This window comes from Mastomys coucha, unplaced genomic scaffold, assembly GCF_008632895.1.
Source record: "Mastomys coucha isolate ucsf_1 unplaced genomic scaffold, UCSF_Mcou_1 pScaffold23, whole genome shotgun sequence".
Taxonomy (NCBI): Eukaryota; Metazoa; Chordata; class Mammalia; order Rodentia; family Muridae; genus Mastomys; species Mastomys coucha.
In genome coordinates, this window is record NW_022196906.1 from 103,779,246 (window position 1) to 103,796,205 (window position 16,960).

Here is a 16,960-nt window from a genome sequence, read left to right on the forward strand (position 1 = left end):
CAATACCCAGGTCTAAACTCACAGCCATCTTAAACTCTAGTTCTAGGGGATCCAGCGCCCTCTCCTGGCTCCACAGGCACAAGGAACGCACGTGAAACACATACAAGCGCAGGCAGAATACCTTTACACGTAACATTAAAAAAAATTTAAGCCTTTAAAAAAATAATAAAGAAGCGGACTTTCCTGAAGAAGATACGCTATGTAAACAAGCTGCCGGCGCTACAGCCGATCCTGCTAACACGTCAGGAGTGCAGTGCTAGACCGTAGGACCCGGAGGGCTGCCCGGGCGCGTGCCTGAAGGTCCCCAAAGGGCCCGTGGGCTATCTAGCTCAGTGCCTGGCGGCCAGGAGGATTGGCGGGAGTACCAGGTGAACCCAGAACCCGGGCCCACATTGGAGCCGGCATAACTGAGTCTAGTGTGATCTTTGGCCTGTAGTAGAGAAGCCCAGGTTGTACGGTTGTGTCCTAGAATATGGGGGCAATAGGAGGGTTGGGAACCAAGGCTCTGGGGGCGGAGGTATGGGGGGAAGAGTAGGAGGCGTGGCTGCAAAAGTGAGGCAGAAGTGGAGTTGAGGGGCCAACAGCCACGTGACCAGCGTGGGCGCTAAAGAAGTGCCAACTTGGTAAAATGTGTAAAGGTGTGATAGGGTGATCTTACTTGACCGCATTTTCTTGTAAACCAATAACTAAGATGGCCCTAACCTAACTGGAACCACACCTCGCTACAGGTCGCCTATCCTCCCAGGAGACCCCTTAGCAGCCTGGCCTTGGAATGGCTGGATCAGGTTCATGCACTGATTCATCCAGCTAAATTTTGTGGAAATCCAGGTACGTACTAGCACCCTGCGTAGGGGCTAAGGTGAAGATGGTGAGCTAAGCGGACTTGTGCTTTCATGAAGCTGCCCTTTAGTGTGAAGTATGTAACCGAAGGAAGCATTGAGAAAGTACGACAGCAGAAGTGAGCTGAATGCAAATGGGCAAGTAGGAGATAAGCAGGGAGTAGAACATACAAGGGGGGTGGGGTGGGGGGTTTCGAACATTTCCTTACACGAAGATTGTCAGGCCAGAAAGGCATGGAACTGAAAAAGCCTATGAAACTGAAGCAAAAGAGGTAAGGTGCTCCACATGAACCCAGAGAAGTGCCCAGGGACAGAAGTACCCAAAAGAGCAGGTTAGAGTACGGGAGACTCCGTGAGGACCTTTGTCTTCACAAATCAGAATATCCTTTAGAGGGTTAAGGAGGAGGCTATATGATTGGCTTTCATTCCAGTAGCCTTAGTGTACTTGAGAACAGATTTAGAGAGTGGCAAGAGTAAAGCCTAGAAACCGTTCCAGAGGGTGTCACCGAAGTCCAGGACAAGGAGGCAGTGGTAGTCATAAGGAAAAGATTTGTGTGGACTTTTTCTCCTTACATGTTTGTAGAGGTAGATTTTTTTTTTTAGAACTTGGTAATAGTGTGGAGAGTGAGGAACATCTCAAGGACATCCCCATGTGCAGTGGGCCACTCGGCCATGTGACCATCTAGAATATTATTAGGTCAAATGGGTATGCTGTTCCTGTGCTGTTAGGTTGGGCGTGGCTGCAGAGTTAGAATGGAACATCCAGCTGTGAAGAAGATTTGAGCAGAAGAAACCTTAGCATAGTTTCTTTGTGTTGGTCTTACCTTGGTTCTACTACCATGACTGCTAAGCTATATTTAGGCTAAAAATAATAAGAATGTTACCTGGTTGTGCCCTAGACACCTTCTCTATATTTGTAGACAAATACAAATGATCAATATATACAAATGGCATATAATGTTAGATAAGAGGTGGTGTGTGCCCTGAAGCCTTTTTTATTATCCTTCCAATTCTACAGCAGATAGAAGATGGCTAAAGAATAGGGCCTTACTGGCTAGTGAGGTGGCTCAGTGGTTAAGAGCACTGACTGCTCTTCCAAAGGTCATGAGTTCAAATCCCAGCAACCACATGGTGGCTCACAACCATCCAGAATGAAATCTGATGCCCTCTCCTGGTGTGTCTGAGGACAGCTACTCATATAATAAGAAATAAATCTTAAAGAAATAAAAAAAAGAAGAAGAAGAAGAAGAATCACAAAGTTAAATTTAAAAAAAAAAAAAAAGAATAGGGCCTTACAAGAAGAGGCAGCCAAGCCCAGCAGTGGTGGCACACACCTTTAATCCTATTGCTCAAGGGAGGCAGAAGCGAGCAGATCTCTGAGTTCAAGGCCATCCTGGTCTACAGAATGAGTTCCAGGACAGCCAGGGCTACACAGAGAAACCCTGTCTTGAAAAACCAAGGGGAAAAAAAAAAAAAGTAGAGAGCGTCATTGCAGTCTTCTGGCTAGGCTGTTCCAGAGTAGACATCATAAACCTTGTTAAAACACAGCAGAGCTAAGAAGGTAATAAAAGTATGGGCCAAGGGCCAAGTCAGGTGTCAGTACCCAACTTAACTTCTCTTCAGTGGAGAACTCCCTGGTGCCTTTATACTTGTGTAAACTGAATGTGTGTCTCACCAGTGACCTGAGTGTCCTCTCCAACATCTCATGAGTGCACATAGGAAAGTGAATGAGTGTTGTACAGCCTTCTACTATAACACAGACTATAGCTTTGTGAGTGTCGGCTGAAAGCCCTGCCAGGCTTGCAAGGCTGCGTGGTTCCAGAGTAGAAGGTGCTCAGCATTCAACACTGTGTAGTCCTTAATCCAACTCTCTTGATGCCAGGGCTGAGATGACCTCCATCTTGCGGAGTCCCCAGGCTCTGCAGCTCACGCTAGCCCTGATCAAGCCTGATGCAGTTGCCCACCCACTGATCCTGGAGGTAAGAATGAACCTGAAGTCTCCACTGCACTGTTTCAGGTGACACAGGACCACTTGTGGCAACAAACACTTCAGTCATGTGTTAGATGCTGAGGTTGAAAACCTAGATGGACCAGCTTGATTGCTTAGCCTATTAAGACCTGAGTCTGACCCCTACATCCCACATAGTGGAAGGGGAGAACCAACTCTTGTAAGTTGTCATCTGACCTACACACATACACACACACACACACACACACAAATAAATGCAACAATAATAATAATAACAGTTAAGAAGAAAAACTAGGGCTGGAGAGATGGCTCAGTGGGTAAGAGCACTGACTGCTTGGCCAGAGAAAACTCCTTTTACAGGGCTGTGTGACATTTTATTACATTTGTTTGTTTGTTGGTTTTGTGTGTGAGAGAGAAAGAATGTCAGCCGTGTGTGTGTGTTATGTGTGCAGGTCAGAGGACAACTTAAGGAAAATTGGTTCTTCACTTCCACAGTGTGGTTCTTGGGGATTGAACTTGGGTCCTCAGGGTTGACAGCAAGCGCCTTTACCCACTGAACCATCTTGCTGACCCTTTATGTGACTATTTAATCCAAGCAGGTAAACCTTTTTAGCTAAAGCAGAATCAACATATTAGTAACCTAAATTGTATCTTCAAAATCCCCTTACATAAAAACATTGTCACACTCACAGACCTAAGGACAAGGGTGGAAGACCTGAACTGATGGTCAGTTTCTGGAAATCATTACAACCATCTGAAATGATAGAGTGAATGGAGTTGACAAGAAGGAGAGTCTAGACAACGTAAGACAGAATGACAAGAGATCAGTGAATTCTAGTATTAGGAAATGCAACTGGGCAGTGGTGGCGCACGCCTTTAATGCCAGCACTTGGGAGGCAGAGGCAGGCAGATTTCTGAGTTCGAGGCCAGCCTGGTCTACAGAGTGAGTTCCAGGACAGCCAGGGCTATACAGAGAAACCCTGTCTCGAAAAACAAAAAACAAAAAAAAAAAACAGGAAATTCTCCTGAGAACTAGGTGGTTGGTTATCACTTTGTAAGAACTCAGTAGGCTCCCTGTAGTGTGTAGTCCAGAGGAAGCAGCAGGTAGTGCAGCGTACCTCACTCCAGGATGGCAGGCCTCAGGCCTCAGGATGAGCAAGCTGATAATGCCAGGAGAGCAGAAGGGAGACAGAGGCGCAGGGCCAGCTGCCGGCGTGGGGGAGCCAGAGAGAAGAGGTAGAGGGTAAGGCTGATAATGCCAGGAGAGCAGAAGGGAGACAGAGATGCAGGGCCAGCTGCCGGCGTGGGGGAGCCAGAGAGAAGAGGTAGAGGGTAAGGAGAGTGTAGCCGTGAGCACTGGACTGAGGTGCACATACTTTGTTGCATAGTAGAAACCACCTAGAACTTTCTGATCAGAGCATGACACATGAATAAGCTGTGTAGTTTTCAATCAAATGTGACAGCGTAGAAAGAACAAGGAGAATGGGGAAGGGCTATTCAAAAGAATCACAAGCTGTTCTGGGTGGCCTAGGGAAATTATTTCCTATCTCCATGTACCCCAGGTTCATGCTCTGGCAGTCTAACTGAGATCTTGACCTTTGCCCCTCTTCTTCTGACCCACTGTGTTAATCAGCTTTCTGCCACTGGGCTACACATAGACAAAGGGAAGATTCATTATCTAAAAGTTCACAGGTTTTAGTCCAGAGCTGCTTGGTCCTCTGTCTCTGAGCCTGTGTTGAGGATGAACAATGTTGAGAAGTACTTGCAGCATGGGCTGGGGTGTGAAGTGTGTACAGGCTCCGGTCCCAGGGTCCCCTTCAAGAGCACACTCCTAATGATACCTCCCTCGGGGAGGCCACCTTCTCAAGTTTCCATGGCCTTTGGAAAGTGCCATCAGCTACCCTTAACACATGAGCATGCCTGGCGGGGTACTCAACATCTAGACCATAACACTCTTCAGTGTTAAGTGATCCTTCTAGGTAGCTTGAGTCCTGATTGATTTTCTCTCTGGGATGGTTGGTTCTCCAGGCTGTTCATCAGCAGATTCTGAACAACAAGTTCCTCATTGTACGAACAAGAGAACTACAGTGGAAGCCAGAGGACTGCCGGAGGTTTTACCGAGAACATGAGGGTAAGACCGGTAGTCTGCATTACAGTGTAGACTGTGTGTGTGTGTGTGTGTGTGTGTGTGTGTTCGCATGTGGTGCACATGTGTGCATGGTATGTATGTGTGAGTGCACGTGCGTGCATGTATGTGTGTGTGTGTGTGTGTGTGTGCACATGCACGCGTGTGAGGTGCACATGTGTACACATACAGGCAAGAGAACAGCCTTAGGTGTCAGTCACAGGCACCATCTACTTCTTTCTCCCAACCAGAGTCTCACCTCTGGCCTAGAACTTGACAAGTAGATGAGGCCGGCTGGTTCCTGGTCCCCAAGCATCCACCTGCCTCAAGCTCCGGTTTGCCAGTGTGTGGCCTGTGTATGTGTTCTGGGACTCCAGCTCTGCTCCTCGCACCTGTAATGCAGGCCTTTTACTGGCGGAGCCATCTCCCTGACTCTTCTTGTTTATTTCACACAGATTTCTCATTATAATAGGAACTTTGTATTCCTAGAAGAGATTTCCTATAGCGTCCCAATTAGAAATGAACTGTAATGTCTTGGTAATATCAGTAATTAACACCGAGTGAATATTTATCGTGTCAAGTGTTTCCCTTATGCTTAGTATTTCACTTAATTTTCTCAAACTTAGAAAACGAGATGGCAGGTGGAATTCTAGGTGCTACCCCACTGCTCTTTGCAGGCAGTGTATTCAATAAGCCTTCTCCTTCATCAATTTAAAAAAAAAAAAAAGTTTTGTTTTCCTTTTGGTTTTTTGAGTTTGTATAGCCTTGGCTGTCCTGGAACTCACTCTGTATAGACCAGACTGGCTTTAAACTCACAGAGATCCACCTGCCTCTGCCTCCCTAGTGTTGGGATTAAAGGCACATGTCATCCCTGCCCAACAGTTTGTTGTTTTGAGGCAGGGTCTTACTTTGTAGCCTTGGAACTCTCTCTGTCGACCAGGCTAACCTCAACCTCACAGAGCTCTGCCTCTTAAATGCCAAGGTTAAAGGTTAAAGGTATGCACAACACAAGTGGCCTCAAGAAAAACATGAAGTTTTGCTTTGTTTTGGGGGGGGGGGGGTTTGTTTGTTTTGTTTTTTCAGAAAAAAATTATAGCACTCAAGGGTCAGAGGCTGGTGGATCTCTGTGAGTTCAAGGCCAGCTTGGTGTACATATTGAGTTCAAGGCCAACTAGGCTTAGGAAAGAGTGTCTCTCTCTCTCTCTCTCTCTGTCTCTCTCTGTCTCTCTCTCTCTCTCTCTCTCTCTCTCTCTTTCTCTCTCTCTCTTTCTCCCTTTCTCTTTCTCTTACTCCCTCTCTCTCTCACACATACATGTAGAAAGGTAAAAATTTTCCCCAAATCATAGAGAGTTGATGTTATATCCTCAGGACACAAAATTTGGAAGACAAGCTAGAGAAGGTAACAACTCAATCAAAACTACCCAGATTGTGAGTGGCAGTCTAGTTCCATACTCAGAAATGTCAGGCTCCAAGCTTCCTGTTATTTCTCTGTAAACTAAACGGTGTGGCATTACAGGGAAGGAAAAATGAGAGCCTTCTCTTGGGCACCAGGGTCTCCATGAAGGTACTCTCTCTTTGCAGGGCGTTTTTTCTATCAGCGGCTGGTGGAGTTCATGACAAGGTACTTCTGATTTTGGTCCTGATATCTTTACATGCTATGAGATACCTCCTCCTCCCTGTGAATAGAACTGTCAATTCCACTTACCACTGTCAAGCCTAAAGAAACATAACTGCACTACACTGACCTGGTGGGCACCTCTTCTATGGTTGCTGGACCAGCGGCTGGGGTGGAGCACTGCTGGGCGCTGCCCTTGATCCTGTTGATCACTTCAGTAGTCACCTCTGCCCTTCACTTTCTTCTTACACCAGCACCAGTACTCACTAGAAGGGATAAGGAACTCTCGGAATGTGAAGTTCACTTTTATGCTTGCCCTGCTCACAAACATGTTCTAGACTAGATGGTCATATCCCTTCTTTTATTCTCAGTGGGCCAATCCGAGCCTACATCCTTGCCCACAAAGATGCCATCCAACTTTGGAGGACACTGATGGGACCCACCAGAGTATTTCGAGCACGCCATATAGCCCCGGACTCAATTCGTGGGAGTTTGGGTCTCACTGACACCCGAAACACTACCCACGGCTCAGGTGAGTCTAAACCTCTCATTCCGCAGGTGAGGCAGAATGTCCTGGGGCCGGTGAGTAAGCCACGTGGAGAGATTGATAGCCAGGGCTCCCTCCATTGAGTGTCCATATATTTCTGGCTCTTTGTAGCTATGTCAGCCATGTGGCCTGTGAGCTTTCTTGATATACCCCAGGACTGAGTAGTTCAGGAACCCAACTATGACTGTGTCTTGCTTACCTCCACCCTTCATTCCCTGTGATAGCCCTTCCCTTGTCTGACTTATTCTCTGAGCCATGATCCCAATCTTGCAGTCCTTCTGCCTCAACCTCCTAAGTAGTTCTTCTCTACTTCTCCTCTCACAGACTCCGTGGTTTCCGCCAGCAGAGAGATTGCAGCCTTCTTCCCTGACTTCAGTGAACAGCGCTGGTATGAAAAGGAGGAACCCCAGCTGCGCTGTGGTCCTGTGCACTACAGTCCAGAGGAAGGCATCCACTGTGCAGCTGAAACAGGAGGCCCCAAACCAGCCTGGTAAAGTCCTGTCAGTCCCTCAGGACTGCTCGCAGTGTTCAGCCTCTCCTCCTCAGGACTGCTCGCAGTGTTCAGCCTCTCCTCCTAGGGCCAGGAAAGGTGGTCTGAAGGCACTGTCCCTGTTGGACCCCACCACGCTCTGGAAGGTCTAGCCCACCACAGCTCAGCTGCTGCAGTCCAGCTCTATCTACCTCTTCTGTGGAGTATTCATGGGTGTTCAGGAAGGACGGTGACACCTCTCTTTACAAAGGTCTGTCCTCCTTCCTCAAGAAAGAGCCTGCCTGTTGACTAGTCAGGAAAATGCAGTGCCTATGTAACCAGCATCCGACCTGGCTTTCTTAATAAACTCTGTGCTACCGAATGCTCCAGACTGGCAGTATTCCTGTACATGCTTTCTCTCTTTCCCTCGTGGGAGTCCTTGCCCTGAAGCCAGGTTTCTGATCTGTGCTAACTGAAGAGCGACTCATGTAAGTCTCTCTCAGCAGGTTGATTTATGTAGCACATAAATGCACTCGTTCACCAAGTACATTGTGGACTCAAACCATGCTGTGTATCTAAGCACGGGGCTGTGTCCTAGGAAGAGGCACATCTTTGAACCAAGGTGCCTCTGCGCCTCTGCCCAGTGCAAGGTGTGTTTTAATGAGGCTGGGTAATAAGGCAGAATTTCTGATTTCCACATAGGTACTAAGGTAGTTATACCTCCACTATATCAGCATGACCATTAATGCTTTGTGGCATTCCAGCAAATGTTGACGGTCTGAAGTGCCAGAGATTACTTCTGGGTATCTGTCAGCTAACTGCTTCTGTTACTTTTACCCAGGCTCACTTGCCCGGCTGTATTCATCGGGTAAATCGATTATGGCCGGTCATCCTGAGCTGCTCGACACATGTTGCAGGTGCCCAGAGGGCAGGCCCATATGACAGTTCAGGAAGTTTTTGCTTATGCCTGACTTAGAGGATAAAGACTCTAGGATGTGGTGACACATCCCTTTAATGCCAGCACTCAAAAGGTAAGGGGGTTTCTGTGTGTTCAAAGGCTGGCTTTGAACACACAGAACAGAGGTTCTGCAGTGACATTCAGCTCTAAGGCCTGATATCCATATCTTAAGTGCAAATCCACAACTAAAGCCATCTACCAGGTAATATACCCAGGTGTGAGATCTGAGTCACTGCTAAAAGCTAAGATCAGATCTAACATCAAACCCACTGATCTAGACGATCCTGTTTCAACACACATGTACAGCTCGAAGCCCAAATGCCTAGTTGATACATGCTCTTACAGGTCAATATTCCACAGATGTGACTTCATAATACTTATGGCCTAAATTGCACTCCCTACCCCAGTTTATAAGCTGAATTCCTAATTCCAAATATTTTAGAATATGAGTCTATTTGGAAGTAGTCATTGCAGACATAATTAGTTATGCATATACACACACCAGTAAATAAATAAATAAATGTAATTTAAAACTTGAGATTAAAGCAATTTAGAAGTTTTTCAGAATAAATATATGAGCATAACAATAATAACACCAGATAAAACAAGATAAAAGTAAGGCCACATCAGATTGTCAAGTTAGAAGCAAATTCAGATGATGAATTTACACTGAAACAGATGAAGAAAGCAGTTTAGAACTCAAACGGAATCAGGCCAGTTCAAATGTGGTGAAAGCAGTTCCAGATCGACACAGCCAGATACAGGGAACAGATCAAAACTTGGATTCAGAGTTGTGCCCAATGAAGACAGACAGGTCTTGAAAGAGCTTTCTAACACTCTGAGGATAAGACCCTTCGTCAAGAACCGAGCTGTCTGTAAGTTCCAACTCTGTTATAGGAAGTGTATTGGTTGGTACCAGGCCATAGGTGGTAGTTTGTGTCATGTTTTTGTGTTGAATTTTTCTGTTGGGATGTGGTTGTCTTGACTTCCTCTTTTTCTGAGCTTACTGGGATATTGTTTTCTGTGACTTCCTAGAGGAATATCCACATGAAGTTCAGCTCTGGGGACTGGTGGTTCCTGGTGTTGACTATAGGAAGAGTTGCAGAAGTGATCCCTTCTTGGCTGTATGCCAACAGGACCACAGGTGGGGCAGGACACTTGCCTCAAGGTGACCAGATGGAGTCAAAACCTTGCCTGGTGACGCAGAAGCCAGAGGACTGGTTTTCCTCTTCCCCTTTGGTCCCACAGAACTGATTCAGTGTCCTCTGAGGGAATCCATACATGTGCTGTAGTATGCAAGTATGTGCAGCCATGCTCGCACACACACAAGAACTGAAAAACAATCTATAAAAAGGAAAAAAAATATGAGGGGGGTTGCGGCTGATGAGATGGCTCAGAGGTTAGCACTGGCTGCTCTTCCAGACGAACTGAATTTGATTCCCAGCACCCACATGACAGCTCACAACAGTTACCCCAGTCTCAGGGGATCTGACACCCTCTTCTGACCACAGGCACTGAAAGACCCCCGTAGGGAGACCCCCACTCAAGTCTCGGGAGGACGTGAACCCAAGGAATCACGAGAGACCATCTTGATGTAAACACATGAGGCAGTTTAATTTCGGAGCTCCTGTTCAACTTGTATCTCACACAGGAGACAGCAGAATCGACCACGAGGCTCAGGGGTTAGGGGTTTATATAGGAAAAAGGTCTGAGGGAACAAAGGAATTGGTGTGGCTATACATGATTGGCTATTTCAAATATCAGTTAGTGTACATGCAGATCAGGGCAGAAAATTCCTAAGGGTGGTAATCTGAGTCAACAGAGCATCTGGCTGACCTCAAACCATATCTAAGAGTTACTCAGTTGGGTCGTGCCAGGGCCCACCCGGCACTTATCTTTGCATGCTTTCTCCTCCACATCTTCCCAGCCTGCTAGTTCCCAGAATGTCCCAACAGCTCGCCTGCCCCTGCCCAGGCCCATCTGGACATGCTCAACCTTGGTCCACTGTGTTTTCCTCAAACCTGCAATTTTCTCATTAGCCAGCACAAGTCTCAAATTTAACTCTTTCAGCACAAGTATGGTGCACAGACATACAAGAAGACAAAACACAGACACACATAATATACATGTACACACATACATATATATATAATAAAATTTAAAGTGTTTAAAGTACGTTGGTGGAATTGGTCATGGCAGCACCTTTAATCTCAGCTCTGGGGAAGAAGAAGCAGGAGAATTACTTGTGCATAATCAGACTCTGTCTCAAAACAAAACAACAAAACCCTCAGGTAGGAAAGTGTGCAAAGAGCTGATGACACCAGCCTTTGGGAACTAGGAACCTTTTTGACATTATATGTTTGTTTTTATGAGACAGAGTTTCTCTCTATAGCTCTGGCTTTCCTGGAACTAGCTCTGTAGAGTAGGCTGACCTTGAACTCAGAGATCAGCCTACCTCTGTCTCTCCAGTGCTGGAATTAAAGGTGTGCACCACCACCAACATTCCTAAAAATATTTTACCTGACAGTCATACAGATGTTAGGTCAAACATAGGTAGCAATAAATGGGTGTTTTGGGACTGGAGAGATGGAGCCATGGTTGAGAGCACCTGCTATTCTTGCAGAAGACCCTGGGTTTAGTTCCCAGCACTTAAATCTGGCAAGGGAACTTGAGGACTTCACAGCTGCCTGAAACTCTAGTTCTAGGGGATCTGATACCTCTTCTAGCCTCTGCAGGTAGCAGCATGTGCGCACACACACACACACACATACTTTTTTTTTTTTTTTTTTGGTTTTTCAAGACAGGGTTTCTCTGGTTGGCTCTGGCTGTCCTGAAACTCACTCTGTAGACCAGTCTGGCCTTGAACCCAGAGATCCACCTGCTTCTGACTTCCAAGTGCTGGAATTAAAGGTGTGTACCATCACTACCCAGGTAATAAAATTTTGGGGGGAGGGGCTGGGAGTGTTTGGGGATGGGTTTCAAGATAGGGTTTTTCTGTGTACCCTTGGCTATCTTAGAACTTGCTCTGTAGACCAGGCTGGCCTCAAACTCACAGATCTACCTGCCTTTGCCCCCCAAGTGCTGGGATTAAAGACAAGCATTGCCACTGGCCGGCTATAAATCTTTTGTAAGTGGAAGGCTTGCCCTGCACCTTACACCTCCTGAATGGACAGCTATCCTCCTCTTTCTGTCTCACACACAAAGGGCACGTAAAATTATAGCGCACACGTGGGCTCAGAAAGCCTCCATGGTTAAAGACTAAATGAATACAAAAGCCACTGAGAGAAGTTTCTTTTATCAAGTTTATTATTTTAGGAATCCCGAAGCAGGCCAAGGCAGGCCTACTGCTCTGGCTCAGGAATATGTTTCTGAAAAAAATCCTTAATTTTCTGGCCAATTTTCTTAAGCTTTTCACCAATCTTCTCCCCACCTCTTCGGAGGAGTCCAGCCAGGTGGGAAACTTTCTTGAACCGAAAGGGCTGCGTACCAGGCTGTGTACCAAGAAGAAGTGGGTTTCTTGTGCGGCTGGTCCCAGAGCCACCCAAGTTCCTTCCCCACCTAGACCACACTTCTGGGATACGTCAAGAGCCTCTGGACCCTATTCAGCCTTTGGGACATACAATTGGATCCTTAACCCCAGTAAAAGATGAGAACTCGGGGCCTGGGTGCTCCTGAGGGTCTGAGAGAACATGCTCTTAAGAGAATGCTCTGTGCTTTAGCGGGATCCAGAATATCCAGTAGGGTGTGTTAAACCCCAGGTGAAAAAGTCCTCACCCTGGAGTCCTGTCCGTCTTAGTGAGGCCCAAGCATCTGCATCCACGACAAGTTCATATGCAGCCATGTCTGGCCGGAAACTCATCATGTCGATAAGGCTACCCATAGAGATCCTCCCACCTCTGCCTCCCAAGTAAGAGCCAGACTTTGAGAGTCTCTACTCTAAGGGATGACAGAACCAGTCTTGAAGTTCAAGCTCAAGGGAGGAGCCAAGGGGATGAAGGGGAGCTCTCTTTTCTGCTCTGGGTAGGAACTGGAACTAAATGGTCCACAGGATGACCCATGTTCCATCCCCTCGCCATCCTCTGTATCCCACTCACCTCATTGCAGCTGATGTCAAAAGACTCTGCGGCCGGGTTCAGGGTGACAGTCCCCATACACTGCTTCACCACCTTAGAAGAGAAAGCCCATGGTCAGATTAGAACTCATTTGCCATAACCTCTAAACCCTAGTCCACTAGATAGAAATATTCCCTTGGGATTCCATGACTAGTTCTTCAAGAGGTACCCGCCCCCCCCAGCCCTCTGCCGTACCCCCTGTTCCTTGAATGCACATTGCTCAGGTAGCTGCTGTGCTGGCTTGCCGCACACGGTCTCCTTCACCCGGAACCTCACATACTTGGGAGTATCTGGATCCTCATCCTGGTCAGGGGAGAAAGTGGAAACTAGTCTCAGGCCCATTCTCAATATCACACAGCAACAGGGTGACCCTCTAGCACTACATGCTGGGTGCTGAGACAGGATCTAGGGCTGAGGCACAGAGGGAAGAGAACATGGGCCCCCTCTTCATTCCCCCGCCCCAACACAGGGAATGGGAACAGCCCTCAGCCAGTCAGAACGCAGAGCAGCTCCCCTTCCGGAAAGGGAGAAGGGGACGAGGGGCGTCTTAGAGAATCAGGCACATCCTCGGGGACCTCAAGGCTAGGTAAGGTTCCTCATGGGATATGGAAAAACCTAGAGCAAAGGAAGCCAATTCCCTGGGCCCATGGTTCCACCCTGGTCCCTGGAATGGAAGTCTCAGGCATCTTGGGCCACAGCAGGTATTCCAGGGCTGAGAACTGGCAGTCTGGAGGGAGACACAGATTCATGGAGTCTCCTGGGACAATGAGAGACCACACTAAAAAGAGAAGGTGCCCTGGATTAGAACTTGGCTTTTCCTCTGCCTCACCCCTTGGGGCTCAGAATCCAGGTCCAGGAGACGGTAGATATTGGTGTCCAAAGACTGCTGGTTGAAGTCATCCACAGCACGGAGCACAGCCTCCCTGTAGCTGAGGGTCTGGGAAATGGCTAGAGGCAACCCCAGGCCCAACAGCAGTGATAGTGACCGCCACAGGGAGGGGACATCCTTATGGGGCTGCATGGTTCCCAAGACTGCCTCCTCCAGGCCACAAAGGCCTCATTTATCCTCATCCTGAGCCCGATGCAAAGTCGCAAAGAGAAGCCTTCCTGGCCCACCCTGCCCCTGGCTGCCTGCCAGGGTGTGTGTGGCTAGGGCTTGCTTCAGTCTCTTGTTGCCTCACGAGACTCTGGGCAGTGAGTGAAGTCAGCTAGTGTGCCGAATGAAGAAATAATTTCCCCATCTTCCTGAGAAGGCCTTGGCTTCTCCTGGGCCCCAGAAGGACTGTCATAGCCAATATTGCTCAACTGGGTAAAAACCCCAAGAAAGGAAGAGAGCCAGTGACCATCACAAATCTGTCTATTCCTTAGGAATGAGCCTAGATTTAGTGTTCACTGTCTGACTCTCTGTGGGCATTCGAGTAAGTGACAGTGGTGGCCAACCCAACCAGAGAGCCACTCTCCCAAGGGAGAAGTTGTCCCTGCCACTCAAGGCCCTAACACCTTGTTCTCTGGGTCCGATCCTCAGGACCATTGAAGGGTCTGGGAAGCACCGGGTCAAGGGGAGGTAGAAACTGGTAAGTAAGCATTACCACTTCCTAAGTGATGTGTTGACCTGCCTGTACCAATATGAACAGTTTATGTGGTCCTGGGACTTGAACCTGGGGCTATGTTTCACCATAGAAGCATGAAGGCATCCATGGCACCAGCCATGGCTTTCCAGACACATCACCTGGCCCAGCAGCAGTAACCACACCCTCTCCTGGATCCTTCTCAGCTGCCTTTCTCAAGATAAAAATGTCCTTATCCTCAGGTAGATGTGGCCTTTAGCCAAAGCCCACAAACGGCCACCCACACTGACCACGTCAGTATTTCTACTTGTTATTACCCATAAGTCCCCTGCGTGCTGGCCAGGCTTTTCTGGATCCAGTGACTACCCTCAAACTTTGTTTTAGTGCATGAAAGCTTAGATTACTCCTCTGTCTCGGGGAGCTGTCCCTGTCCTGTCACCCTTGCTTTGCCTTTAAGGGTTGTTTTCTTAACAGAGCTTGAGGGTTGCATCTTAGGCCAGTTCTGTCCCTAGGAGTCAGGTCCTTCCTCTCTCGGGAACATAAGTTACAATCCATTGCGTTACACGATCTGAATCTCTGAGTTCATGGTTCCTATAAATGCAGGTATGGTGGCTTGTGCCTATTATGTCAACTCCTGAAAGCCTGAGGCAGAAAGACTACTATGACCTCAAAGTCTTACTGGACTACCAAATGAAACCCTATTTCAACCCCCACCACCACCAAAGAAATGGGTCTGGGAATATAGATCAGTCATAGAGTGCTTGACTGCAGCATACAGAGCCCCAGGTTCAAGTCTCAGCACCACATAACCTGTTCACGTTGGTACAGGCCGGTGATCCTACACTTAGGAAGTGTAGGCAGGAAGACCAGAACTTCAAGGTCATCCTTAGCTACGCCAAGTGTGAAGCCAGCTTGAACTGCCATGAAAGCCGGCCTCAAAGGAAAATAGATACATAGGTAGATAGATAAATAAATTAACATTTCAAAGAAACATGTGTCCGTGTGAGTGTATGCCATGTAAATGTGGGTGCCTGAAGCTAGAAGAAGGCGATGGATCCCCTAGAGCTGGAGCTAACAGTCGGTTGTGAGCCCCTCAGTGTTGTTGACAGGAACCTACTTGGAAGAATATCAAGTGCTGTTGACCACTGCGCAATCCTCCAATACAACATTTTTGTTTTTAAGCCATAAGAAAAAAAGATTCACGTGGGGCCTCTCACCTGATTGCTGAGTACCCACTGCCCAAGTCCAGATCTCAAAGCCAGAAGAACGACCTAATGATTCCTTCCTCCTTTGGGGGCACCCCCTCTCATCGCCCACACCACCACCTTGTTTCTCCCCAGCTTTCCCTCACCTGAGTTGTTATCAAACTCTGATTTCATCTCCTCCAACTATAGAACATCCTCGACACAACTGTCCAGGAGTTCCCCAATGTCACTGGCGTGGCCATCTGAACCCCCTACCATCAGCAGCGCATACACCTTCTATCTCACATCAGGACCTATATCCTTCTTTTCCCCCACGGCTCTTACCATAACCCTCTGCACTTCCGGATGCCAGAATGCCACACACACCAGCCACTCAACTCACTGCTCTGTTCACTCAACTTCTGTTCCCTACATGGTGTTCCAGGTTTCTTGTGGTGGCTATTTTTGTTTATTTGAACTACTGATTCTAAAGTATGTAAGTCTGCACTATTTTAATTAAGGCTTTTACTTTATGTTTGGCCTGAGTATAGTTGTAACGTTAGGTTGGTCACTTTATTTTATTATTTTGAGACAGGGTCTTATGTAGCCCAGGTTGACCTGAAACTCAATATGTAGCAGCCAAAGATAACCCTGGCTCCTGGTTCTCCTGCCTCCAACCTCCAAAATGCTGATATTGCAGGCATTTGCCATCATACTAGCTCTTTGTTTGTTTGTCTTGTCTTGTTTAGTGTGAGTGTATATGTGTATGTGTTTGCATCGGTATGTTCATGTGTGTATGTCCACATCCCAATCTGTACGTATGTGTTGAGTGTGTACATGTGAATATATGCTCATGAGTACAGTTTGCCTTGGAGGTCAGAGGCATTGTCTGCCCTGGGGCTGGAGTTAGAAATGATTGCAAGCTGCATGATGGGGGTGCTGGGAATCAAACATGGGTCCTATGCAAGAGCAGTTTATGCTTTACCATTGAGCAGTTCTCCCAGCCCCTGTTAAATCATTTTTTAACTGTTTGAAACTATAAATTTCTTGTAGACCGCCACTATTCACACAACTATAAACATCACTTTCCTGAACAAAAGAAATCAAACATAATGAATTCGAGGGACTGGAGAGATGGCTCAGTAGTTAAGAGCACCGACTGCTCTTCCAGAGGTCCTGAGTTCAATTCCCAGCAACCACGTGGTGGCTCACAACCATCTGTCATGGGATCAGTTGCCCTCTTCTGGTGTCTCTGAAGAGAACAACAGTGTACTCATATACATATACATAAAATAAACAAATAAATCATTTTTAAAAAAAGAAAGAGCTGGGCGGTGGTGGCGCATGCCTTTAATCCCAGCACTTGGGAGGCAGAAGCAGGCAGATTCCTGAGTTTGAGGCCAGCCTGGTCTACAGAGTGAGTTCCAGGACAGCCAGGGCTACTCAGAGAAACCCTGTCTTGAAAAAACAAAAACAAACAAAAACTCCTTAGTTTATATGCTACAGTTCTCCTAGGTATACATTTTAAAGCTCTTGCAGTCTGGAAGAATGACTGAGCAAGCAAAGGTGCCCGC

The 16,960-nt window shown here is 47.3% G+C and overlaps 2 protein-coding genes across 3 annotated transcripts; one reads left to right on the plus strand and one right to left on the minus strand.

The window, feature by feature from the left end:
- The first annotated feature begins 315 nt into the window (after window positions 1-315).
- On the plus strand, window positions 316-7,946 carry Nme6 (NME/NM23 nucleoside diphosphate kinase 6). 2 transcript variants are annotated; one of them, XM_031345454.1, is made up of 7 exons: window positions 316-368; window positions 729-828; window positions 2,722-2,818; window positions 4,837-4,939; window positions 6,515-6,554; window positions 6,920-7,080; window positions 7,420-7,946. In XM_031345454.1, the coding sequence occupies exons 3-7, from the start codon at window positions 2,729-2,731 to the stop codon at window positions 7,587-7,589; spliced, it is 564 nt and encodes a 187-aa protein (XP_031201314.1). In that variant the 5' UTR covers window positions 316-368; window positions 729-828; window positions 2,722-2,728; the 3' UTR covers window positions 7,590-7,946. The 2 variants fall into 2 exon arrangements, with proteins under 2 accessions (XP_031201314.1, XP_031201315.1); XM_031345455.1 differs by having other exon boundaries at window positions 346-449.
- Window positions 7,947-11,810: 3,864 nt separating this feature from the next.
- Camp (cathelicidin antimicrobial peptide) lies at window positions 11,811-13,716 on the minus strand. Its single transcript, XM_031344517.1, has 4 exons — window positions 13,464-13,716; window positions 12,830-12,937; window positions 12,617-12,688; window positions 11,811-12,013 (listed from the first exon to the last, which is right to left on the minus strand). Exons 1-4 carry the CDS (start codon window positions 13,653-13,655, stop codon window positions 11,864-11,866), a joined length of 522 nt encoding a protein of 173 aa, XP_031200377.1. The 5' UTR covers window positions 13,656-13,716; the 3' UTR covers window positions 11,811-11,863.
- Window positions 13,717-16,960: the final 3,244 nt, after the last annotated feature.

Excerpts from the sequence above, each read along its gene's own strand:
- Nme6 (XM_031345454.1), top strand. The coding sequence starts at position 2,729 with ATGACCTCCATCTTGCGGAGTCCCCAGGCTCTGCAGCTCACGCTAGCC. Across the intron at positions 4,940-6,514 it reads GTTTTACCGAGAACATGAGG|GGCGTTTTTTCTATCAGCGG; the intron begins GTAAGACCGGTA and ends CTCTCTTTGCAG. Across the intron at positions 7,081-7,419 it reads AAACACTACCCACGGCTCAG|ACTCCGTGGTTTCCGCCAGC; the intron begins GTGAGTCTAAAC and ends CTCCTCTCACAG.
- Camp (XM_031344517.1), bottom strand. The coding sequence starts at position 13,655 with ATGCAGCCCCATAAGGATGTCCCCTCCCTGTGGCGGTCACTATCACTG. Across the intron at positions 12,938-13,463 it reads TGGATTCTGAGCCCCAAGGG|GATGAGGATCCAGATACTCC; the intron begins GTGAGGCAGAGG and ends TCCCCTGACCAG. Across the intron at positions 12,014-12,616 it reads TTGACATCAGCTGCAATGAG|CCTGGTACGCAGCCCTTTCG; the intron begins GTGAGTGGGATA and ends CTTGGTACACAG.